General features: G+C 39.1%; 1 protein-coding gene across 4 annotated transcripts in view; it reads right to left on the bottom strand.

Moving 5' to 3' along the window:
* The window catches only part of sbf1 (SET binding factor 1), a 51,226-nt gene that overhangs the window by 14,137 nt on the left and 10,418 nt on the right, over positions 1–26,671 (bottom strand). For 2 of the 4 annotated variants that reach the window (XM_029494899.1, XM_029494898.1), the window contains exons 2-20: positions 19,702–19,787; positions 16,142–16,279; positions 15,541–15,669; positions 15,344–15,454; positions 14,108–14,185; positions 9,025–9,130; positions 8,662–8,794; positions 8,462–8,570; positions 6,685–6,798; positions 3,846–3,923; positions 3,234–3,347; positions 3,002–3,130; positions 2,415–2,513; positions 2,032–2,239; positions 1,625–1,737; positions 1,297–1,446; positions 1,003–1,071; positions 665–826; positions 316–581 (exon numbers count right to left, since the gene is read on the bottom strand). In XM_029494899.1, the coding sequence (XP_029350759.1) occupies positions 316–581; positions 665–826; positions 1,003–1,071; positions 1,297–1,446; positions 1,625–1,737; positions 2,032–2,239; positions 2,415–2,513; positions 3,002–3,130; positions 3,234–3,347; positions 3,846–3,923; positions 6,685–6,798; positions 8,462–8,570; positions 8,662–8,794; positions 9,025–9,130; positions 14,108–14,185; positions 15,344–15,454; positions 15,541–15,669; positions 16,142–16,279; positions 19,702–19,787 (2,392 nt within the window). The remainder of the gene's footprint in view (positions 1–315; positions 582–664; positions 827–1,002; positions 1,072–1,296; positions 1,447–1,624; positions 1,738–2,031; positions 2,240–2,414; positions 2,514–3,001; positions 3,131–3,233; positions 3,348–3,845; positions 3,924–6,684; positions 6,799–8,461; positions 8,571–8,661; positions 8,795–9,024; positions 9,131–14,107; positions 14,186–15,343; positions 15,455–15,540; positions 15,670–16,141; positions 16,280–19,701; positions 19,788–26,671) is intronic. The other 2 variants (XM_029494901.1, XM_029494900.1) reach the window with 2 other exon arrangements.

Genomic DNA, 26,671 nt, shown 5'->3' on the forward strand with positions numbered 1-26,671 from the left:
ATGTTTTCATGTTACACACTCTACCAGGGCACCCAAGAGTCAGATCTAAATACACACAATCACATAATTATTTTTAGTACGGAAAGTGTAAACAAGCCATTTGAATGAGTTTCATTTTTCCTCCCCCATTTAGTAGAATCAGCTGCTTCTGTTTTGTTTTTGTTTTTTTGTTTAGTGTTTTTTGTATTTGAGTGATGTACCATCTTAATGTCTACAATGTCTATGTAACAGATGATTTAACATGCAGATGCCAAAAAGTTTGAGTTTACAGACTGATCCTGGAATTTTTGAATGGGTGGACGGACAGCTTCATACCTGTTGGTGACGTAGCTGTTGCTGACACTCTCAACGTCTCCTAGGCCTGAGCTCCTGAGTAGCCGGTTCTTGCTAGTGTCCAGCGGCAACAGCAAATAGCTCATCCTGTTGGCATAGTGGATGGCCTGGCTAAAAACCGTGCTCTCCTCCTTCTGCACTCGTTCAGTCTGCATTTCCTTACTGAGAGTTGGCCACAGTCGGTTCTGCTCTGACGCCAGTTCCAGGGCGCTGACTTCCCTTATATCACCTGTGCCCTCCTGCTGCTCCTGGGCAAAATAGAATGCAAAAATTAGCACTAATAATTTCTGTCCTCACTTCTGCATCCTGTCTGATGGGGATGAGAACTCACTAGGTTGTTCTGCTTGTTCACATCCTCAGTTTCCAGGTACAGAGCTCTGATGTGGTTCTGGACATCACTGTAGAACATGGCTTCCCAGAACTGCATGTTGGTCCAGACCATGTGCTCCTGCACACAGCTGTAAGCAAACTGAGTGATACCTGCACCTAATTTCTGCAAGACAAGCAAAGTTTTTAATGAGAATGAGTTATGTTTCAGTAACAGACAATATAAAGGTCAACTCGTTTGCCCATAAAGTGTCAGTAGGAATATTGGCCTTGTCAGATTCTTAGCTGCTGAATCTGAATATGTGGATGTGAAGTAACTAGTGGAGCTGGTTTTGAACTTACTCTGCAGAAGGCTGTGACAAGGGGAAGCAGAGCAGCTGCAATGCCATGTTCATCCATATGGGAACAGTCCTGAGCAGAGAGAGGTCACACCACTTCATTCATTCGTTCATCTTGATTTGAATATAAAAATTTACTGTACACTGTCATACTGGCATGTAGTCTAGTGAACACTTTGTACAGAGTGTAATTGGGAACCAGTTTATACTTCACTGCATTTATTCTTTTTCTTATGAGAATTAAATGAGGTATGTGTTTCCAGCTCTACCGGTGGAAGTGTGTTCACGGATGGTTTACCTGTAAAGTGCAGTTCATCATGCGGACAATGTAGTCAAACTGCTGGTCGTCTAGCACAGCTCGGTTCTGCAGGACATGCTGGTTGAGCTCTTGGGTCAAACAAACCCTGGCTGCCCGACCCTTCAGAGCCCGCAGTACAGCTGGCATCAGCTGGACAGAGGAGACACAGAATCAAATCACTAATTCATTTAAAGAATTTAATAAACAGGAAATTAAATAAACACATAAGTAATGAAAGATTTCTGGTGAACAATGAATAACATATAGTATGCATTAAAGGAAAAATATACTAAAAACGTCAGAACCACCACAAACTTGTTCCACTCACTTTCTTGGCCTCCAACATCTTGTTCTCAAAGATGTATGTGATGCAGTTCCTGACCACCTCCAGCCTGCGAGCACTGTTAGCCATCACATTGCCGTTTCTGTCCACAATGTCTCCTGCAGAGATGAGGCAGTTTAGCAGAGACCCATTTATCAGAACAATGCCAAACTCAACCCCATTAAACACACATAGTGAGACAGACTGTCAAAGTCAAAAGTACACACAGGAAGTTTGAGGCAAAGAGGAAGAAGGGTTAGATATGGTCCAACAGTTTTACCAACCAACTATCAATAACGTCCTTCAGCACCCACAACCATATGGGCAAATGATATTTACAAGTTTCTGTCTAAACACCATCAACTGCTGTTCCCAGTGAACATGTCAGCTGCTCAGTCTACTACTCCACTCACCCAGTGGGGGCCCAGAGGGCACCATGCCCTTTAGCTCCGCCTTGACCACTGGAGGAGCAGTCTTGAGCTTGGCTGCAGCGTGATCAATGTAAAGCTGCACCGTGACCTCCTCCAGCACCGGGAAGGGTGTCTGATTCTGCCCAGTACTCTGGGTGTTTTCTGATGGCCGCTGGACCTTGTGCATTGCCACTGCAGGGTATGGGTTTTCCTGGGAGAGAGGTTCACAGAAACATGAATATCATGAAGAAAGACAAGGAAGAGACTGGACACATGGACAAGTTGATAGAAAGAAGGATACTCTAAGTAAAAGGGAGAGGTGACAGAGGGGGTAAGACAGAAAGAAGGCCAACAAGCTAAAGAAGGACAAGCCTGTGTGAGCGTACGTTTTTGAAGAGCTGCTCGGCCAGCTCCTTCACATGGTTCATGACTTTGTGTGGACAGGCCTCCTCTTGTCGAATCCTTTCCCCCTCATTGGCTACCAGCTGTGAAAATAGGACAGCATGGTGAGGCTGCAGATGAACAGTGCCAGACACAATCCAAGCTTTTCAAGACATAAAAAAGCATTGAAGCACCTGCTGTCAAAAATGGTAAGATTAATTCGACTTCAACAGTTTTTTGCTGATCAACTTTTGGCTCATGCCAAAAAAAGTAAGCGCGTGCTATTGAACAATACAACACTTTACGTGTCTTTGATAATGGAACAATGACTGTATGATGAAAATATATTTTCAGTCAAATTCACATAAGCCTTGGTAGGCACTTTTTGATTAACAAGGTAAATCATGACATGACATCTCACCAAATTATAGGAAATTTTATTCACTCTTGAAAAATGGAAAAACCATGTTCCTCAAGCTGTCAGAAATTGCAGTTGGCAGATATAGGAGTTCTGTCATTGACCAGCCCTCTGTAACTAGACAAACAAACTCAACAAACATGCATGTGGTCGACATTATGTTGACAGACTCACTTCATCAAACAGGTCAGTAGCTCTGTAAGGAGGGCCCCTCTCTGACACGAAACCTGCGAACGCCATGCCATCTAACACCTTCATTAGGAAGTCATCCTCCGACAGCGCCTTCTGACCCAGGAAAGCAGCCTGTGGAGACACACATTAGCACTGAATCAAACAGATTCTTTAATGTAAAATACACTGCAATCTGCAACACACTATCATTAAGAGCCAGTTTATATCCCTGTACCTTGTGGAAGCGGATCACTGGTTCAGGGTGAATGCGAATTATGTGTAAACACCAGCGATAGCCCTGGAAGAGCCGAGCAAACAGCCAAAGGAAGACTGCTCGGATCTCCTTATCCTAGAAGATAAACAGTCAAGTTAAAGGTCCCACAAAATCTTAAACTAGATGTCCATGTGGTCTGTGATTATTAGTTAGGTCTAAGTTCTAAGTGTTAATACAGTGAAAGTATCAAAGGCCTCAGTCCACCAAGAAATCCTCACAGATGGAATTCAGAAACAAACTGTCAAGACTTGTGGAACTTTGTGATGTCACAACAAAGCAGTCACTACTCTCAGCCACACCTCATGCCCATCCCACATGGACCACTCAACCTTAGAGGGTTTGGTTTCATTGAGTGTTTATTTATTGGATCATTCAAATAACAGTGAGCCATTCAGAAGAAAGGATCATAGCCTCTCCTCTGATTGGGTGACACAAGTCTACTGACCATTCAGCAGTGGTGAAGTATGGTCAAACATAAGCTGTGGAAGGACAGAGTGTCCTTTGACCATTTAAATAAACCAAGTTCACATAGTGTCAGTATTTGCAGCAAATATGAAGATGTTTTTCTCTTACCTGGATCTTGAGAGCAGAGGGTTGTGTGGACACTGGGGGAAAGGCCTGATCAGCAACTTCAAGCTCTGGATCCAAAACCTATTACACCAGGAAAGTAACATCAAACCCCTCAGTCTACATCCCCTTATCCCTCTGCTTTCAGTAAAATTTTGGCTCATAGAGTCAACACCTTTACCTTTCTATGAATATCCATTCAGCGAACTCTAAAGAGAACAAAGCAGCTAAGCCCTGGTTTATGATTGCTACCCAACAATCTGCAGCATCATCTTTCCCAGCACTAACCCTCAAACCAGCCTCCACTGCCCTACAAAAACCCACCAATTCGTTTTCCTGCTCTGCATTTGTCTATTTTTCTGTGTTATGCCAGTGATGGAGGTCAGTCCAACCTCTGTAAGTAAGAGTCTTCCAGTTTAGCCTGCAGTGACACATGCTGATCTGCTGGGTGACAACACAGGCCCATAACCCAGTCAACTTCTCTCTGACTTATTACCAGCTTTAACTCCACCAACACAGAGCAATAACACACAAGAGTCTCCAGGTCAGAAGTCATTAAGCACATGGAGCAACCAGTGAGAGAAACACATGAGGGATTACCCATAGGTTTCACAATAAAAATCTTTTAACTCTTTTGATAAACCTGTTCTTTTTAGCCTGGTCCTGTTATGGAGCGGAATTCCCAGGAAGTAAGTCACATTTAGGTTTTTGCACTCTAGACAGACACTAACAGCTGATTTCAGGACTGTAGAAATCAACACATTTAAACGTCATACTTTTACTTTGTTGGGGGAGTGACTAAATTTAGTTATGAAAGTACAGAGGCTAGATAGAAGAATGGCTATTAGGAGCTAACAATTCAGTCTCATTACTATCACCTCTCTCTTTGTCATCACACAAGTACAAAACAACAAACTATTTATGAGATGCGAGGAACATAATTATCTCAGTGTATGGTCTAGATTCTTGTTATTTATTATGTGTTTAACATGATAAATTGGCTTTAGCAAGAAATATATTGGCCTAAATAAAAAGATGGAGTAATAAAAGTATAAAAGTGAAATAATAGAATAAAGAAAAAAACAGGGAAGTTGTGCGGAAAGTAATGTGGAGTGCCACAACTGGGATTGAAAATGAAAATAAGGAGAGGACAAACTGACCAAAAAGAAGAAAATCCAATGTCAGGATTTAATTTTGGAAAATTAAGTAATTTATTAGTTACTTTAAAATAAATCAATTAATCTAATTGATTAAAGAAATGTAATTTTATTTAATTTCAAAAACTCCTTGTCACTTCTTACAGCTGTTATTTTCTTTGAAATGCTGAATCAACACAAATCAGACCTTTCTCTAACGAAACATTTTTGCATGCTAATTGAATGGTTCTGCAGAGTGATGCTCCTGATTAAAGTATTATTAAACACGTGCAGTAAGTTTAATTTCATTATCTTTGAGTAACACCCTTTAAATTACAGGGCTCTAAACCCAAATAATATTCATGAAGCAAAAATTTATTCTAATGTCGTGCCATACAAATCCAAATAACTTTTTGGTCAAACTAGATATTTCTCATAAAGGTACTGCTCTGTGAGAGGCTCCTCTCATCATCTACTGTACTAAGTCAGAGGGAGCATCCTCAGTCAAGACAGCATCAGACACTGATGTGAATGAGCATCTACTTTCAGGACAAATTAAAAATACTGCAAGAGATCATAGGAAAAGCATGTCCAGTTTTGAAATTCAGGTAGCATCTAAACACAGTTGACATATCTGAGCCAAGACAGAGAAGTGAATGCCAAATCCAACTTTTACAAATAAAAAAATCCTAACCTCTGCCTCAGTGATATCACAGCTTCAGATCATACAACTCTGAGATGCCCGAAGAGGGAAAACTAGCTCCACCAAACACTTATCATTTGTCATGCTTTATGTGTGTCATCTGACAAAGCAGACTCCAGAGGAGAGCTCAATTTAGCAACATCACACTCTTTTAAAAGGATTTTCCCACAACTGACCCTGAGCGATCAACCAGAACCAACCAATTTCAAACAGTTCTGCTGTTGCAGGAAATTCAATTAAATTTGAAGGTTAGTAAACAAAGTCATACTGTTTTACTGTACACCATCCAATAATGACACAACACAATGCAACAGCAGGGAAGCAGCAGGTAAAATTCAGTCATAGGTCCATAGGATAATAAGGAGGCCTCAAAATCATTTGTTTACACATGCAAAATGATAAAAGGTGGATAAAAGGATAAAAGTTGCCAAAGCTGCAAGATGCCGTTAAGTGTTCCACATGAACTGACATAGTTTGAAGTGTTTGACAGGGAAACAATAAGGCATTGCAGAAATAGCATGTGAGGGTGATAAGACTGGTACTTCGGTTGAGCTGAATAAGTATGAATAATAGTAAAAGTTAGAGTGGCTTGTCCACTTAAGAAAGGTTGGCAGTCTGACTCCTGGCTCAACCTGTACTCAAGATACTGAACCCAAAATCTCCCCCCATGTCCAATCAGTGGGTGAATGTGTGGCCGATAAGTTGTGTACATATGTAGTACATATGACTGATTGATAACACTAAAGAACAATTTTCAAATTATTTGCTGGAGACTAAAAAAGAATTAAACACAGCATGAAAACATCTCAAAAACACTTACCAAACAAAATTTTTACAGGAATCAAAAAAAGAACATCTATTGATCTATTGCAAATCATTAGCCCCTGCTGAGGGATTTACTGCTCGGTAGAAAAACTCCAGTGGACATTGATGAAATTTTACAGCATTTACTAGTAATGTGTACTGTGGGTGTGTTTAATGAAAAGTTTAGTGTCATAGGTCTTACCATGGAGAGCGCAGTCTGGGTCTGCTGAAGGAGCGGTTCAGGAAGTAGGGAGATGTGCACGCACTCTGGGATGGTAACTGTGCCACCATCCAGGTCAGCAATGATCACATCCAACTGAGCAGAAAATACATACACACATGTCATCTCCTCTGGAGAGACATTAGCATAATAGACACATAAGGAAAAAAATAAATAAATAAAACACACAGACAGGATCTGATCTCTGTCAAAAGCTGCCTATTACTCAAACTACAGAGCACACATTTATGTCTCACTGCAGACAGCAGGAAAAGGCTGCCCACACCACAACCTCCAAACCTTAACCCCCACCGTAGCTTGTACATTGATAATGTCGGTGTGAATACAAAACACAGCATGTCGTGTGCGGCAATGGCTCTGTCAAAGTGGCAGTGAACTTCCTTCAGCAAACATCCAGTCACACACTGTTCATTACACAACTCATCAGGCTTTAATAAGACAGTAGCAAATTACTTCATCGATCAAGGGATGTTATTTGGGTGTAATTGATACTGGCAAAATTTATACAGAGTTGTGTACTAAGTCAATGGAAGTGAACAGTTATCTGAGCAGTTGGGAGCAGGGGCAGGTTTAATAAAACAGAGATGAACTACTGTTTAACGGGTAAGTAAGAGTTTGCATGAAACCTACTCAACACTGTAATGAAAATATACTGTCAATTACCATCACTGCCAATAATTCTATAATATAGTTCTTTAATCTATTTCAATACATAGTCCATTGCACCTACATCCCAACCTTCTTAGTCAAGCAATATGAATAAACAGTTGGGACTATCAAATTGGAATGTTATGGGTCTAAACCACCATGTTAAAAGAAGAAAGGTCTTCTCACATTTAAAACCGAAATAGCCTTCCTGCAAGAAATCCATTTTTGCGGTTCAGACAATGGGCATCTGCTGTTGGGATGACCATGGCCTCCTCGTTTCAAGCCAAAGCCAGAGGAGGAGAAATTCTTTCTACTGCTTTCCCCATGGTTATACAATCTTTTTTCTGATTCTTCCATGAAAGGCTCCCTACCGTCATCATTTACTGAGGCCTGTATCACCCTTATTGCCAAAAAAAGTAAAGACCTGACAAACTGTGTCAAATGCAAAGTTGCTGAAGCCTCACTTATTCATATGGTCATGCTCAAGCCTTAAAATATATTGGAGGGGAGTCTTTCACACACTTTCTCAGATCTTAAATATCAGACCAGATCCCTTGATAGTTTTGTTTGGGGTAATGGAAGGGGAGGAACCAGCAGTCTTGCTCAGATGGAGGGATGCTACTCCCCCCACCCATGCACAATGGCTATAAGACATTATGTCCTGCTTAAAACTGGAGAAATACTCAGATACTTTTCTAAAGGCATTCCAGGCCCTGTAAATCTTCCACCCATTCCAAGCGCAGGCCCTTAGTGTAGCATTTAGCTCTTAAGTTGTTCAACACACAGGGAGTAACAGGGGAGGGATTATTTTAGTTTACAACCAATTACAGAACTACATTTGTGGTAGTTGCTGTTGATGTGTATTTATGTTCATTTCATATTTGTAATGACTATTCAGCGCTGCACTTATGGCTGTTTTGAAAATGTCAATAAAAAAGATTTTGATTGAAAAACAAGGGATTCCCTGTCTCAGTATTGATAATTCATCTGTATTGTTTCACTGCTTCAGTGACGCAGTAGAGGTCATTGTATTTCATCCTGAGGAGGCACTGGAACATTTATCTATTACATTGCAGTGATAAGAACTCACCAGCTCTTGTGTCTCGGAGCGAAAGAATGAATTGACACCAATGATGAAGGGAGTGGGCGTGCTCAAGACTTCTAGTAGTTTTCCCGGCAGGATGGGAACATAAGTGAAACTGAGAGAGACACAAACAGAAAAAGACCCTCTTATCTCACACTTACACCTGGAGACACAGCACTGAGAGACTGCAGACTGGTAAAACCCACCTGTATTTGAGGGGGAACATGATTGCCAGCAGTCCACGGCAAGCATCTGTCAGTCTCTGGTAGCTGCTCGACAAGAACAGGATCTTATGTTCTGTCAGCGCCGCGCAGAACAGATACAAAACGTTGATTATACCTGAGGGAGAGTTCAGACAGGAAATCAGAGTCAGCCTGGTAGGTCAAACTCATACTGACTGTTCCACAAGTGAACAACTTAATGTCCCCACTGTCTACCTCATCAATACACCTGTTTGAACCTGCTCTGTTATTCCACAGGTCAAACTTCTTCGAAACTTAGAAGGCAAATTAAACATGTTCATTATATTTTTTTGAGATTTTATTTATACACATTATGAATGTTCATACCCAGCTGTCTGAAGAGTTGGGCCACACTGCTGCCACTGACAGGAAGTGAGTCACTGATGGGAGTTTGGATAACTTGCCGGTCACCAGCACCTAATGTTATAGTTCTCTACAGATTAAGCAAAAGAAAGAGAGAAAAGGAAAATTAAAAACAAGCAGGTGAGAAAACTCAGAGAACAAATGGTGTTTCTCAGAAAACCAGCGTTAGACAGTGTGGTTTAATCACAGTTTTGCGTCAGAGCAGCGTTACTCAGCAACAAAGAGATGGAGATTCCCAGAAGCTTAGCAGATAAATGAAAATTAAGGCACAAGCCATTCCACTCCATGCCAACAACCTTACTGCAAAACAACAACAGCACCTAACCTAACACTGGAACGTTTTAACTGAGTTGATAGTGACATGGAAAGGCTGAAGCAGTTTCTCTCTTAAAAAAAAACAAAAACAAAACTATAATAATAATTAAATAAAAATGCTTCATCTGCATTCACACATAGAGCCCACCTCTCAAGATCTCAAATTCAAACTGTTTGGTCTGAACTAAGTGACTAAACACAAAGGAAATACATACACCATTGTGTGTGTTTTGGATATTAAATGTACCATGGAGAGTTAACAAAAATCATTTAGACTATTAAAAATCAAAATCTATACAGTAAAATTCCAATTATTAAGTAAATGTATAGGCCTACTATAGTAAGATAACATGATTACAGTACCCAGCACAGCTCTTGTACATGATTTCTGACACAGTGTGATTCAAATTCTATGTCCTAAAGAAGTGAAGGAAACAAAATTTAGAAAACATTTTTCTGATAAGGTTATTTTTAATCTTGTCAAAGGGTCACAAACAAGTGGACTTGATAAGAAATTTTCTGGAGGAAATAAAGAGCTTAATCTGAAAGTGGTTCAGTCACCCAGTCTATATGGCTGTTTGAAGGCTGGGCGCGCTGGGAGGGAAAAGTGCCTTGTTCTCTCATGCTCTCTAAAGCAGCGATAGTGGCAGCAACCAGAGGCAAGCTGTTAGCAGTTCAATGATGTGATTCAACATCTGATCATCTTGCGTCTTCATTTTTGTACTTGACACTTTTTGGGATCTGACAATAAGAGGCAGGTTTATTAAGTGTTAATGTCATGGCTGTATCCTTTTCATTAATGGCCAGATGGCTCTGATGTAGATCCTTTAACAATTCTCTGAGCTGAGCTTAGTTAAGCTGTCAGATAAATGTTTTGTCAGAGATGACAAACAGGAGAGATTGTAACCTACTAAAAACACATTCAGAGAAATTATGAGGACGCATTGGAGCCAAGGAGTGATGCGAATAATACACATTCTGGGTCAGGGTAAAAGGGGACATTTGTTGTGTTTTTCTGTGGCAGGCAGGGGTTTACCTACATTTACCTTAATATATATTTAAAGTCATTCAAATGACCTAATTAGGTCAGGAAATGCATCTCAACTCATGCTACACTGACCTGAAAGTAAACAGTTGAATCATAAAAACATTAATATTTTTGTAGTTTCCATTTCAGAGCCTTAACAAAACTCCACTTTGTCAAAAATGTCCTGAAGTAAAATTTCCCATATCATGAATTTGTGGAGAGGTTCATCCTTGAATCGCAAACACTGCTTAGTATTGTACAGAAAAAGAATGATCAGTTGTTGGTCACATATTGTGTCAAAGCGTTATGACTGGGACTCCTGTCACAGGCACTAGGCAGGGAGGAGAGGATGGCTGAGGAGAATGGGTGGAGAAAAAAGGAAGCAGGGAAAAGCTCGGGGCTGAAAGGTGGTGAGGGGAGAATGAAGTCAAGTTTGCGTACCAATCTCTCCTCTCTCTCCTCTTGGCCTGGCTACACAAGCGCCCAGCAGAGAGACACACATACACCCCGCAGAATAAGACCCAGGTTAGACACAAAAGGAGTGAAGGCACAGAATGCCCAAATTTGACAACAATATGACGGTGATGTATCAGCATGGCAAAACAAAGAAATCTGCACAAACAATGACATCATAAACATGAGCTGCAAGATGAAGACAGTGTAAAAATATAGGATAAGCGGAACATGAGAAACGCGTGCAAAACAAAGTAAAGCCATCATTTGGCGTTCAGCAGGGCAGTAACAGCAACATATGAATCATTATTTTATTCCAAACACACAAAACAACAACAGTCCAAACAAGGGCAGATGTATTTGGCATCAAAATAACAATAATATAACAATAGTAGAGCAATCCATTCTAGGTCACATCTACCCTACCAAGGTACAGATGATGAGCTGGGAAGTGAACACAATAATTAGTCTTGTCTTGTGAAAGACTCTCAGCTAAAATGCTACATCTCTTACATCCTCACACAGTTCTGTATAAGTAGGGGTATTTAAAAAGCTGAAGCTGATTAATATCAAAACCGTAAACACCTGACCACAGTTTATCCAAAATCACATACTGTAATGAAACAATAATGGGTAACAAAACTGATTGTGGTAACATCAGAGTTCCTGCACTGAAATCATCTTCCACCCTCCACCTCACTTACATGCAACCGGTAACAGGAATCATTTAAGCTACATGCTGCACTGAAAGTAAACATGTGTCCTCATGTGATCAGCTAACAGAAGGTACTTAAAACTCCAGCAGATCAATCTCCATAACGTGCAGTTTATAAATGGAATATAATGTATTCCTCCTGAAGTAAACTTCAGGACACTTGGCGCTGTGACAGGCTATGTCCTTAAACTGGGACTGGAATTCCCTCTGTTACATTAATCAATTATCGAGACAAAAGTCCAATCTCCCTTGGCTGGGAAATAACTTGGCCCTCTTCCATACTAAACAGACATCTTCCCCCACTGTGGGGAAATCTGAAATTCTAATACATATACTCAGCTGAATACAGGTCAGCTCATAGGCCAGCGGGGTGCAAAGAGAGATGGAATTCACCATGTTGCATAGGGGGCGACTTTAGCAAACATTTTTGTGTTTGCAAACCACACCATACTGTTCTCCATCAACATTTCTCACACCAGACTAACAGCCCTAAGGTAATTTCACATGGAAGCTCAGCAAACTACTAAGATAAATGGTGGTGTGACATCTTGCTGATCAACCTGTCTTACTTAAAAACTTGTAAACAATGTCTCATTTCACAGCAACACAACTTTTTAACTTTTTAAAGATTAAACACATTTAAGTCTCTCAACAGAGTTCAATTCAACAGCCTGCTCAATGAGAGCTGGGCAACCTGGAAAAACATGTTGTAACATCCTGGTCTGAATCTGCTTGTTATCAACAGGACCTTTCTAACAACAAATGCAGAATAAAATGCAACATGGCTTTTGTATTAAATGTATCATATAAAATGTTAAAGGTAAACTGTTGTAATGTAAAAAGAGATGTGAGATTAAGAGATGTGACAATCATTGGTGGCAAGAGCCGTTTGTCAAGTGACAGTGTTGCCAAGACAATTTTTCTAAAGGCTGAAAAAATTTATGTGTGTTTTTGTGAACTCTGTTGTGTGTTTCTTGGGTAGAGGTTGGCATAATTAAACAAATTCTGATGTCATTTCATGAACTTAGTTAAGCTGAGAGAAAAGTCTTGTGTGTTTAAAGACTGACTTGAATCTACCTAATTGTGCATTGGTCTTCATAAATTACCCTGTCCTTCTTGTGAATTTAATAGAGCAAGAAGCTATGTGAATTTACTGGCATATGTCTATCTGAGTTAAACAAAAGGGAGGACTTTTTATTCCATTACAAATAACATACAGTTCTGCAATCCAACTACTTATAAGAGGCTACAAGGTTACAATCTGTCAGTTAATAGAGAATAATTACATTTTGGCCTACACACTGATAAATGTTAGTATTTTCATGTGTGTTAGCGTATGAGAACTGTGCATTAGTCTCTGCTGTTTGGGTCCGAATGTAATACTGATTAGATCTGATTCTGTCATTCTGTGCTGTCCAGTAGGAAACCATCTGCTGTCCCATATGGCCACCCAGCAGCTGAACTACGACCTGTACAGTTTTAGGATGGGGGGTGTATGTGTGTGTGTGGCCCACATATTACTCATGTTTTGGGGACCTTATGAATGGGGGGAAAAAAAGCAAGTACTCATAATGTAAATCGTTATTCTTTAAAAGCCCATAAAGTATAAAAGTCCATGTCTTGTTTAATTAGAAATCAAGTATAGGTTTGATATTAATACAATGAAAGTATCAAAGGTCTCAGATCACATCAACACAAACATTTTGTATTCAGGTATTTAGCCTTAAAATGAACCGCAGGACTTCTGGAAATTTGTAGTGTCACAGCAAAGCAGACACAACAAGGCAGTCACCACCCCTCATTCATGACTCAAGCCATACACACCTGGACCCACCATCCTATGTTCCAGGATTTGGTTTCTAGGAAGATTTACCTAAAATCTGCTATATTTTTATCATACCACAACCAGCCAATCAGAAGAAAGACTCAGATTCTCCATTTTGAAGGCTTACTGACCTATTACAGAAGTTCAAGAGAGAAACAAGATAAGTAAGAGATGTAAAACTAGACTAAGATGGCTTTTGGTTCCTTAACTACAAATATATTTTCTGATGGATATCAAGGTTCAGATGAAACACTGGAGAAGTTATGGACCTTTAAGATGAAGCCATGTTTTAGGGTTAGGGTTAGGGTTAGGGTAATGTATGAGTTAGGTTAAGGTAAGTCACCAATATATGGTGCGCATTTGTGAGTGTTTGACAGAGAGACTGTGACGAAAGAACTTTAAAACAATCAATGTTGTAAAATGCTCATTAATAGATGCAACAACTCAAGTCTGTGAGGTAGGAAAAAAGTAAAAGAAATGAAATGTTTGAAATGATTAATATGATTTTGTGAAAATGTTTTGATCACAAAACACACAGAAACAAAGGTCAAAAACAGCTGAAGCGCCATCAATCACATGATTTGAAATGACTGCAAGAAGGAACACATTCCTCAATGAAAAAAAAAAAAAAAACTCCTTTCTGCTTGATTAACAGAATTGATAACATCAAGCTGGTTGTTGATTGGTGAAGCTTGCAGAACGGTTAAGTTACCTGGAGACAGGCCAGGAGCCAGTCACAGGCCAGGGCCTGAGGAACCTTGTCTAAACTACAAACTGGGGCCTCATCTATCTGTAACACAGAGGAACCAGTGTACAGTAGGGGGCACAAAAGTGATACACATGGGTTACAATATCTGGAAACCGAAGTGGAATGGTTCAAACTCATGAAGATGCAGACAAAATAGAAAATTCCTGCTTTTTGTGCACCCCGAGTCAGAGAAACAGAAAACTTTCATTTAGATGCATAAAAGGTCAATGTTTTCTTGTGTAAAAATAAAAACACACATCTCTTACAAAATATATGTCAAAAGCAAATAAAATGGGAGGAGAAGCTGCTAAAAAAAAGTAGAGAATGATACAAACAAAAATGTCATGAGAATGAAATAGTAACCACTTTTAGTAACCCAATGTTGGAACTGCTGATGCAAGTACAGGGGCATTTTTCAATATGATGGAGCTTTTTGCATGTTGTTGACTCAGATCAGTGCAGATTGTTACTGTGACAAGTTATCTAAAGTGCAAATGTTGTCAACAACAACATGGAGGCCTGGGAGCAAGTAATGTGCCAAAGTATGTCTTTAAGATAAGCTGTTTTGTAGATGGAAGTGGCAAGGTTTTCCCAACACTGTGTGCAAAATGTGATGTTTTGGTCTGTAACTGTTAGATGGCAGAGATCTAACACAAAGGTGGGTTTGTTTTCTATAACTACTGTTCCCAAGTCAAGCCCATAGCCATGAAAATGAAATGAAAGAGGGCTAAATTATCTACACTGTGTTTACATGATGGAATGATAACTGAATGTCAGATATCTGCAGGAAAGCCATCAGTATGAAAACAATTAGTGACAGTTAAAACTACTTATTATCAACTTATTTAATTACGCATGTAAAAAGGTATGTGGAGACAAATGACAAAAACTTCAGCATGTGCATGAATACAAAGTGCACACCTCTCCAATGGCAACTAAGATGTTTTGGTACCAAGCTAACAAAAATGCTAATCTAGTAATGGCAGCATGAAGCGCTGGCAATTAACAGTGACTAGCTGCACCAAGCTCTAAGATGTGGATAAGATGACTAATTGAGGCATAGGTTCACATAAGGAGGGTGTGTTCCACCCTGGAAAGCTAAACGGCATAAAACATTTGAAAAAATGACGGCGTCACAATTCTTTGTTAGGTCAGGTTTTGTATTGAGAATTGTAGTTTGTACAGCTATTTGTGTTATACCTGGGAGCCTCCGGCGATGGGTATGACACAAGTGAGGAGATTTCCTATCACTGTTTCCAAAGGGACAGACAGGCCATCTACATGGATGGTGTAGATCAGACCCAGACAGTTCTGTTCAGTCAAGAGGGAGGAGAGATCAGACAAGCGTCTCACAGACATTTGGAGTATTCCACTATAGAAACTGCTGTACATCGTACCCTGAACACCTCAGTGTAGTCCAGTCTGGACACCAAAACCAGACTCTTAGGGGCAAAGAGCTTTGCTGGCTGAATGACGGCTGGCTCTTCATCCACTTCATCCACCTCGCTGGGCTCAGCCTTCTTCAGCTAAACAAAAGGAATGACACACATAGCTGCAGTCACACCAGGTTAAGGTCAGCAGACTGCAGCAGTTTAAGACTTTACAACCACAACTGACACAAAGTTTTTAGTCCCTGGTATAAATTGCTCCTGGCTTGCGTTCCAGTTACCAGGTGGGAAGAATTAAATGATCCTAAAGTACGTTCAATAAAAGAAGCAAAGAAAATGTCTCCCACTTTTTAAAGTGGTTGTTCATCATGTGCACATTAGTCTGACGACACACATGAATCAATGTCATTCTTGATTGACACTATTCATTGTAAATTTGTTAATTTTCAACATTTATTTGTAATGAGTGTATACAAAAAGTATTGATTGTCAAGGACAAGACTACCATTTCAAAATGCCTCGCAGCACTGCACTGGTCTTGTAGCTTAGAAGCTAGTGAGGGATCGTGGTGCGGTTGCCACATTAACAACCTTACGCAGCTGTATCTCACCTGTAGGTTGTCCAGACCCTCCCAAAAGGTGAAGCAGGCGCAGTAGTGACGCTCCGAGTTGATGTCTGTCAAGACCGCTACAAAAAAGGAGGCAGGCTGACGCTCAGGAACCAACTGCCAGCCACTGGGCTGACAGAACTATAGAGGAGAAAGAAGGAGAGGTTGACAATATGAAAAGCTGATGGCAGCTGAGGTGATGGATGTGGGTCTTAGAGCACTTCAGGGTGATTCATCTAGTAGTGAGCTTACATCAATGCACCTGAGCTCCAGGTCCACTCCAACCACATTTATTAGCCATTTCATTCGCAATTATATGGGCCTGAAAGAGGCTTACAGTAATTTCCACAAAAAACAATTCAATTCACTGATTCTTGAAACTAAGAAAAATGTTCATTCTGTTGGAAATTAAGAATTTTTTTATGAATAAAAAGAATTAAGTTCATTCTTTTATAGGCTTATTTTTAATTGTATTAATTTAATGATTACATACTTGCTCATTGGCAACAAATTCAGTTGTCCTCAGATAGGAGATAGCAATTTCAACTTGATTTAAAAAAACAAAAAGTAATAATTGAATTAAATAATATCTTTACCACATGAAAGAGTACATTCTAATATGTAATAAAAACTACAAACAGTGAGTTCCGAACAATATTTACTATTACTTTGTGGTTGCTTAAAATATGTCCCACATTATCGTCACCACCGCCATATATTTATAAAAAGCAATAAACAAGGTCAACTACATTCCTGAGGACCCCATATTCAAACCTTCAGCTCTACAGTATGCATCAAAATCCCTCAAGCTCCTGTAAATTAACTATTTTCTCTTAAACATGTTGATATTTTTGGAAATTGCTGCTGTCACAACTTTCTTATTCACTTCTTGCCATGTTCATTTGGCTTACGTCATTTGGGATACACATGGTGCATCCACCACCTACCTACATAGCACATAGTATAAAGTACCCTTTGTAGGTTGTGCATCTTTAATAACTAAAGCCAAATTAAATGACATTACAAGCAGCAGAAGCTACCAGTGGAGGAGAGAAGGAGAAGAAACAGGGAATATCAAAGAAAGTAGATAGAGAAAATACATAGTGAGTCGGAGTTAAAGGAGGAAAACCTCAGAATGGAAAGGCAAAGATGGAAGAAGAGGGTGGAGGAAAGGAAGATAAGAAATATCAATGACTTGAATTAAAGAGAATATCATTGAAAATCAATGTTATCACAGTGTTCAGGATTGTTATTTTTTGGACCAAATTGTTAAATTCAACCTAATAAATAAAAAATAATTTGCCTTTTATTGTGTCTAAATCCAAAATCACCTGATATGTTTAATATGATTAACAAGATATAATGTTTAACTTTCTGCCTGAAGCCCCTTTCGGATATAGTATGATTCTGTTCAGTTCTATCCTTAGGTCTGGGATACTGCAACTGTCCCTCAGTGTAATAATTCCAGTTGTTTTGGAAAGCATTATTAATATGACCAATCCACACTTCAGGTTTCCTTACCCCGTGGCTGAACAGACCAACATAAAAAGGCAATTTACAGCTATGTCCATTTTCATAATGAAATTAACGCAGTTGACTGCACTCACATCGCTCTAATGCCTCCCAGTGTAAATGCATTTGTTTATGTGAACCAGAAAAATGTGCATACAATCAATGTCCAAGTTATTTCTGACTCAAACATAGTTGTGATGAATTTAGTGGCATGCTGGTCTTCCTCAACACTTGGCTCATTCATCCTGACACATACCACTCACATTATTTACGGCAGTAACAATGCGCTGCAACTCCCTAGGTTTTCTTTTATTTGCTGTACTCCCACTGTGACCACCAAATTATATGTTTTTTTTCTGGCCTCCACCTCACCCACAAAACACGTCTCTTTTAGCCTTTGTGAAAAGTCTTTTTTTTTTGTCTTCTGATTCGTTGTACCATGCCATTGATAAGCAGTCTCATTTATACGCATCAAAATTCATGAGATAGCCTATTTTTCATCAACCATGTGAGCGCACGGATCCACCTGTAAAAACATCCAGGTGGACTGTGATTTATACTGATTTATTACTGTGAATATTGCGGTCGACCATACTCAGTTTCATAAATATAAATGGCTTCAAGGCTTCAACTTCACTGCTTTATTAATAAGGCCCCAGGTTCTGAAAACTTTCCATCTGCTTAATATACAGTGGCTGAATGAATACTATGAATGGATACTACATTGAATGATGGGAACAGATGTGGAAAAAAATTTCTCTCATTTCTAATCTGATTGAATTGGGCTTAAAATATGTAATCTTCAAATATATACTTGCTAAAAAAGAAAAATTGAAGGCACAATCAATGCTGTCACAGTGTAGCCTGAATTGAGTAAACAGTAGAAAGTCAATATGAGCAGTTTCCTAATTAGTGGATTAGTGGATTTTCTTACTGACTTGTTCTGAAGTAGATCTGTTACTGGCTTATGTCAACTACAATATTGGCTGGTTCCTTTTATTTTCAGTCAATCCCCACTGACACTTTTTCTGAGGAAAGTTTTTAGTTTCAAGTTGAATTCACTGACTCAGCAATTCTGACAACTGACTTGAACTAAAACATTACAGATGCATCAATCAAACTGGATGACCTGAGGATTCAGCACCATCCCCAGCACCGGCACTGGGAAGTTAGTATGGCTCCTCTACCCCTGTTTGAAAGTATTGAAAATGTCTAAACCTATTGTTTAAAGTACTGTACTAGATGTAAGTAGTGTCAGTTTTCACATCAGCATGTTGTGTCATTGTCAACACATTTGGTTTTACAGTAAAGGCCCAGACTTGGGAAGATTTGTATAATATAATATATATTATTTGGAGATTTTGTTGTTTTTTGCGTCAGATTTGTCTGAGCTGGTGCTTATATAGCGATTTAAATTTTCATTTGTCACATGCTGAGATAAAATGCAGTAAAATCACCACTGCCGTAGTACCAAAACGTGCACAAAAAATTAACAAAAGAAACATGAAATAAAGGGTAAATAATGTAATATTAATTGTTAATTCTAATGCTTGACAATAAAGGGAATGCATCATGTGACGCCACAGCTCCAAAGGTTCTTAATATAATAAATATTTGAGCACTTCTGTTACACCCACACGCCAAAGCAGGCCATTCAAGTCAACTAAAACTTCTACTCTAAATCTCCCTAAGATGCATATTCCATCAAGTAGACCATAGATTTGTTTGTTTGTTTTGTTTACATTACCAGGGCTCAACTTTAAAGCCACGACAAATTGTCATTATTGTAGATCACCAAAACTAACATTCATCCTCTAAGGAGCATCTATTCATACCAGATATCATGCTGTTTGTTAGTTGTAGTGATTTTTCTGTGAACTGAAATGCAGATTTATAAAGAAATTAATTTGTGAGAGACTGATTCTTCCTCAAAGTCTTGTATTCCCTAACTGCTGAGCTGAACCAGGAATTGCACTCCTCACCCAGAGAAGGTTAAGCGTCTTGTTCTGCCACTGAGATACAAAGGAATGAGTCAGTGTGTGTTGACTTACCAGCTCTATGCCTTGTGGGAATGGGCTGTCCTCCCAATCTTTCTCAGGAAACCGCTGGAAAATGCGACCTTGACCTTCACCCTCCACTGCAGACACAGAGGGACACATACAGAGTTAATTCCTTTTTCATTAGCATTGTTTGTTGTCTGTTTATTTCTGCTAATAACTATATCAGCAGAATGACATTCTCTTTGCTGTTTTATGATTTGTATGTTTTTATGGAACATATGTCTAGCCACAACATGCCAAACAAAATTTTGCTGGTTTGGAAGTCTCTGTGATAGAATGGGAAATGGTCCTGTTAACTTTGGGACCTTATATTGTTTTATGCCTCTGTTTTGTTTTACAGATAAGAAAGGAGAGTAAGTACAGTGATAAGGCAAACCTGAATATTACAGTACACAAATTGTTTAAATTTCTCCAACACAAAGTCACTTTAACTAAACAAAAATATGTTTTATCCGATTACTTGATTACAACAATATCCAATTGCTGCAGCCCCTATATATATATATATATATATATATATATATATATATATATATAAAACCCGCTATCTCGGGCTTGGATCTTGTTATTTACTTGTCATTATTAATATCTTTACCAAAGTAGCTGCTTTTAGTGTAAATCAGCTGATAGTTGTGTGCTGTCTGCAGGGCCAATGAGTCATTCAAGTTAAAAAAAAAAAAAAATGCTCCAGGAGTTGGAAAACTGAACATTAATTACAGGAGTGGTTTAAAGACATGTACATTGTCACAGTGGCTTTAAAGTGAGGCCAAATATGCCTGTTAAACAATTACACTGACCTGACAAATGCTGACTTAAGTAACCAACACAAGCCTTTTTCAGCTTAGACTCATATGAAGCCCTGCAGGTTGCTCATTGGGAGCATCTACAGACAGAACACACTATTCTCTCCACACAAAAGATGTACAAATCTAGCATAAAACAGTACAGTTTTCATTATTCATTGGGATAAGCAAAAGGAGACATTTTGAAACTAAATTTGGATGTTTTGTAATAAATCCAGCCTCAGAGACAAACAGAGCCTGCAGCCTCTTACCAATGGAACTAAAACAGAAGCACAGACAGATAGAGATTATACACAAACAGAAAGGAAGCCAGCTCCAAAAACACACAGGTAAATGTCAAAATCATCCCCTCTCCCCAGTGTACAAAGAGGTATGTGAAGGTTTGTGCTCTTGGATCAAGTTGGCAGCCATGCGGTCAATTTTCTTTGGAGAAGCAGGGATGACAGTGTACTGAAGCTAAAATCCCGAGGTCCCAACAATAATGTCGTACAAAGCATAGAATAGAGAGAAGCTCACGTTATTATAGATCACAGTGTGTAATCACTTATGTATGATTCATTCAGCCAGATCATTTAAAAAATAAAAGTTGATATAAGGCTCAACCTTCCAAGCTTACAGAATTTATTTTTCTCTGATTTCCCCGAGTGTGTGAGTCGAAATCTGCTTTACTTTAAATGGATCACTGACCAAACAGTCAACCAATCAAAACAGAGGAGCATAGCCTCTCTTCAGAATATGGGACCTTAGAAAGCCGTCTATGAGTGTGTTTGTGGTTGCACAGTGTGAACAATGAAAGAGTTTATCAGTGATGACATATGTGTTGCATTTGAATGATAATAAAAATTTACACAACAGAGCCATAAAGTGCTTCAATGGAATGGCATAATAATTAACTTGAAGGCAATAATTCATCAGTCAGCAGGAGAGAGGGACTTTGTTTTTATCCTGAAGAACGTGACTTAAACAATCTCACTTGATGAATCATCTGGTACATTATACAACCGAACTGATACATGCTGGGAGAATGTATCATGGCTTTATGCTATTTAGGTGTGTCAGGTATTTTCACACGAAATGAGAAAAGACACAGGATGGCATTGAAAATCAATGCTGGAGTGCATATCTATTATCCATTAGTGGAACAAGGTGGGTAGGGATTCTTCAGATAGTTAAAACAGGACATCCTGCATCTCAGGGAGGTGTATGAATGAGCCAGAAAAGGAGTCAGTTGGGAGTGACACACAGACCCACAAACCACAGACACTGGAGTGAGGCAGACACAGACAAAGATACACAAAAATCCTTCAATCCAATTCCAGCTGTCTCTCAGCACCAATTTAACATTTTTCTCTCGAATCTCGTGATGTCAAGATTATGTAGATGTACACTAATGGAATTTGTGGAATCTAAACAAGACTTTAAGGTCTCCTACTGAGTTCATAAAGGCAACAATTACCCTAACCAATAAGAGGGTGCAGAACGAGACTGTAGCTGTACTATGGCAAAATGCCAACAAATTACAACCACTGTTATACAATGCAACTAGACTGCAAGTATTTACAGCAGTAACAGAGACCATTTGAATAGGTGAGTATTTTCAAAGCTGGTCAGAAGCTCATTTTGAAAGAGCATATTACAATGAAAACAGAAGTGAATAATGTTTCTCATCTCAGTCTGAAAGCTGAAATAAATAAGTAAATGGCAAATTAAAGGTTCCCTACAAAGAAAGAAATAATTAAATATTGCAAGGAGACCGTCTCATCGATAAGCAAAACACAATCTCTTGGTAAAAATTTCAAATGCGGTCTGTAATCAGAGCTCAGAGTTCTCAGTGGTGATCCAACAGATTGAGGTGAAGTGAGACTAAACGGGACAGAGGTGTCAGAGTTTGTCTCAGAGTATAGGGGATGTAAGTGGTTTTAAAACCGCAAGTACCCTTCAGCCCTCACAGGAACGACACATATAACGCTGACAGAGTTCGAGAGCAACAGCATTATACAGTCACTGCACACCAATTGATTTATAACACACAGCGAGCATGCCATTTAGGGTTAAGCTTACACTGCATCAGATAAAGGGGTTTTCAGACTTAATGAGGCACCAGGGTTCTCTGAAACACATAACTTCAAATTTGCATAGCTTCTCAACAGTGTGCCATTCAAAAAGCTTACAGTCAACACCTTGTCTGCTCCAGTATACCAACTTAAATATACATAGAAAATACAGATATCACTGCTTTGATTTCACATTTGAAGGCATTACATCTGTGAGACAGGGTGGTTATAATAAAGCTGTCAAAATGTATCTTTTTTTGTCATATATTTATGAAACATCGATGTTGAATAGAAGAGAGATATATATCAAAAGCTTAATCGTGGAGAGTTTTACCACTTTGGATTGTATGTTGTCTTTGGCTCAAACCCCACACTCTTAGACCTAATGTTCTCCAGCTGCCACAGATACACTGCTGTGTATCACTGGATTGTTAGAGAACACAGATCTGGTTGTAGGCAGTGCAGTGTTTTAACGTGCACAGCAGGTGCTACACTAAACTGACTACTGTACATCTGAAAATTGCATATGTTTATGCAAAGTAAAAGATGAACTTGACTTCCATCAACTCTCTTCTTACATGCTTATAAACCAGGTCTGCTCTATATTAGTACTCTTTAAGCATCAAAGTGTTCAGTACACAAAGCTTTGAAGAGAGGCATGAGAAGGAAAATGTAAAAGTGCACTAAGATAATTTGCGATCCTTAAAACCAGATATGCATCTTCTTATGAAAACCAACACTATTAGACATTTTCCTGTAAAAACAGGTATTGGTCAGGCATAAACAAAGAAAGAAGCAGCTCTTCTGTGATTTATATGAAATCTGATTTGTGTAAATAAAGTGACAGTTCTGTACCTGGTACAATGTGTGGATTTAAGCACACCCAAGTCAGAATTGGTAGCACTGAATGAAACTATAAGAGTTGTATGACTAATGCATGACAGACGATAATGAAATGGAAAAAGCTGTGACGGCTGTACTGACTTCCAACAATACCACCTATGGTTAGTTTGTTTAGTATGGTTGTGGATTATTCTCCCACATCACCAAAAGAGATAAACTGCATTTAAGTGAGGAGATGTGCAATATGCTCACACATACATGATATCCATTTGCTAAAAATGTAGGTTCAGGTATCTGTATCAAAAAATCTCTCAAAATGTTAATGTGATAAAATGATTAAATTCATGAATACACTCAGTTTTGTATCAACCTAGTTATTTCCTCACATCCGTCAAGAGTGTCTGACTCTGGTGTGCAAGAAGCCAAAAGTCTGCAAAAATCCACTCTGAATCTACAAAGTTCTCAATCTCACATCCTGAACATGGTGAGTATGGGTCTTCAACCACTGCTTACCACACAGAATTAGCTAAGTGATACTCTGTCAAATATTTCTTTGTTTAAATTTCCACGTGGTGACAGTTTTACTCATGTTTTATTCAACATTTAGTGGAACCTCATTTCCCCTATAGCGTGGGTTTAAAAACTTGCACAAACACTTGATCCACCTGCTGTTGAACACAGTCCAAATTTGATCTGCGCATGAAGAATTTGTGTTTCTCTTACCACAGAAATTAATAACAATTAAATCAAGCAATTACCTTTCCATCAAATCCATACAGCCACACTGGGCCTGTGTGTGAGCAGCAAAAGAAAAACATGAGAGCTCAAGCTGTTTTTTTAGAAAGTAACAAGCAGTATGTAAGCATGACCCCATGACAGAGCTGCTGCTGATGTAGGACAAGGGTTTCTCAAGGGTCTCAATGAGTGAATGAATGTGAACTACGTGTAGTGGCCTTTCAGTGACAACATTTAACTGTCAGCCAGACCTGATGTGCAACCACAACAGAGCAGTGATTGGAAGGCTATCAGTTTCCTTTACAGGCCGTTCCTTATATGACAGTTAGTGATGCTTAATCCTTTTTTTTCTTCTCTTTTTTTTTGCAAACTTGTGATGACTGATCTCTGCATCCCGTTTCTCCTCCCGTGTATATCCTTGAATCACAAACTTAGGATGTGACCAAGGACTCCTAAGTGTAGCTAACAATCATGGCATCATAGAGATTAGTAGTTTCATGAATATTCGAACCAGCGTGTCTGACACCAAATCCTGAGTTCATGATTCTCATTCTAATATTTAATGCACATTTGAAATTTCAAAAGAAGGTGAAGCTCCCAATTGTTATCCATAGGACTCGACTTACTGAACTGCTGAGATAATAATGCCTGATTAGGGCGGCTCCATGAATAAGTAGGTATTTGTAATAATGCGCAAGCTTGAGAGGATCAGTCAAGAACTGCCCAAAGTGTGCAAATCTTGTAGAAACCAAGAACACTCAGATCTGTAACTTTGTCAAGGAGGCATCTGGAGGAGTCCTGCATTAATGAATTAAAGGTCCAAATACTATTGGGAAACTAGAGATTTAGGTTAAGCAAAAGCAGAACTGCAGCTGTGTCTTCAGTGTAAGTGACACAATCAGCAAGTTACAATTGCCGCATTCAACTCCTACAGTACTGAGCAGACTGGAGACTCTGTCAACAAGAAGACAGTGAACAGGCTTTTCCTCCTGTGATGAACTCTTTTGAAACAGTGTCCATACTTTCTGATTCATTAGTGGAGTGTGAGAGAAAACTAAACAAGCTCATGCCTGTTTACATGTTAATTCCGTGTTACTACGATTTTGTTTACATCACATTAGGCAAAAACTGCTGGGTAATGAGCACAATATTAAGCAGCTAGCATGTGAACAAAAACTGCAAGCAAGCATTAGTTAGCTGTCAATACACCATAATGGATATACCTGTTTTGGTTTGTTTGTTTTTTTTTGTTTTTTTTACACAGGTTGCCATCGTGATTTTATTATCATTAGTGAAGATCATGGGGATTTTTAGAAAATCTGTCTGTTCCATGCTTTCTGACCATTGTCACAAATAATATACTATCTCAGATTATCAAAACAAATAAAGGATATGGGAAAAACTTGAAATGGAAATGTAATATTGAGAAAGAAAGAGGAAGAGAAGCAAGCTGAAGAGCATGACAGGTAGTGGCTGTGTGTCTCTATGTCTGTATATGTGGGGCTGTCAATGACTCCTCACCGAGATGACTACAAGTAGTGATGACCTCTGACATGGTAAGAAGGGAGGCCAACCAGTCATATGATCACATGAATGATGGCAGTCAGAGCTGAAATGAGTGTGTAGCTCAGTGTGACTATGTGTTTCTTTCTGTGTGTGTGTCATGATCGTGGTGTTGGACGAGGCCACAGCTTCTCATTTGCAAGGACAGACTTCCAAACCACAGTGACACGACATCAGGCAGTTTCCACAGCGACGGCAAGACAAGACAAGACAAAAGAGCTCTGAGCCCTCCGTGCTTTGTACATGACCAGTGTGCATATGCAGATTTGTAAGACTGTCCAAAATAAGATTTAACTTAAGTTCTGAAACAACCTCAATCCACCATCATGTTGATATCAGAGGTCCACTTACTAATGAAATACATCCTCTAACTGATATATTGTTGTGTCAACATTACATTGTTCTTACATTTGCAAATAATATTGCTGCATAAATGGTTTACTTTCATAATTTGAGACAATGTAGCTGCATTTCATTGTGTTAAGACCAATGATCAGAAAGTCACAGAGCTGAAAACACAAAACTATGACATCATGTGTAGGCCACAGCACACACCCACTGACATTGCTCTCTGCTGTCCACCCAGTCTGCTCTTCACACATTCATTTACACATGAATACACAAGCACTCACTTGTGCACTGTCTGATGCACACATGCATGCATACACACACACATGGGGAAGTCTTGTTGAGCAATATGAAGGAGTGTGAGGCACTCTGATGCAGCCACAGACAAGGCATTCATTGGGCCAAAGGCAATGGAAGACTCCTTAGAGCAGAACATCAATAGGTAACACTTCACATGTGTTACTATTTACTTTGGTTTTTGATGACAGCAAAAGATAAATAAATGGGCCCACCAATGTTGTATAAGGACGGGCTGAGCAAAGCTGCTGTTCAGGAACTAAATGCAAATTAAAAAAAAAAAAACAACAACAACAACCACAAAAACCCTTCACCACC

Source organism: Echeneis naucrates, chromosome 23 (genome assembly GCF_900963305.1).
Source record: "Echeneis naucrates chromosome 23, fEcheNa1.1, whole genome shotgun sequence".
In the NCBI taxonomy this organism is placed as follows: Eukaryota; Metazoa; Chordata; class Actinopteri; order Carangiformes; family Echeneidae; genus Echeneis; species Echeneis naucrates.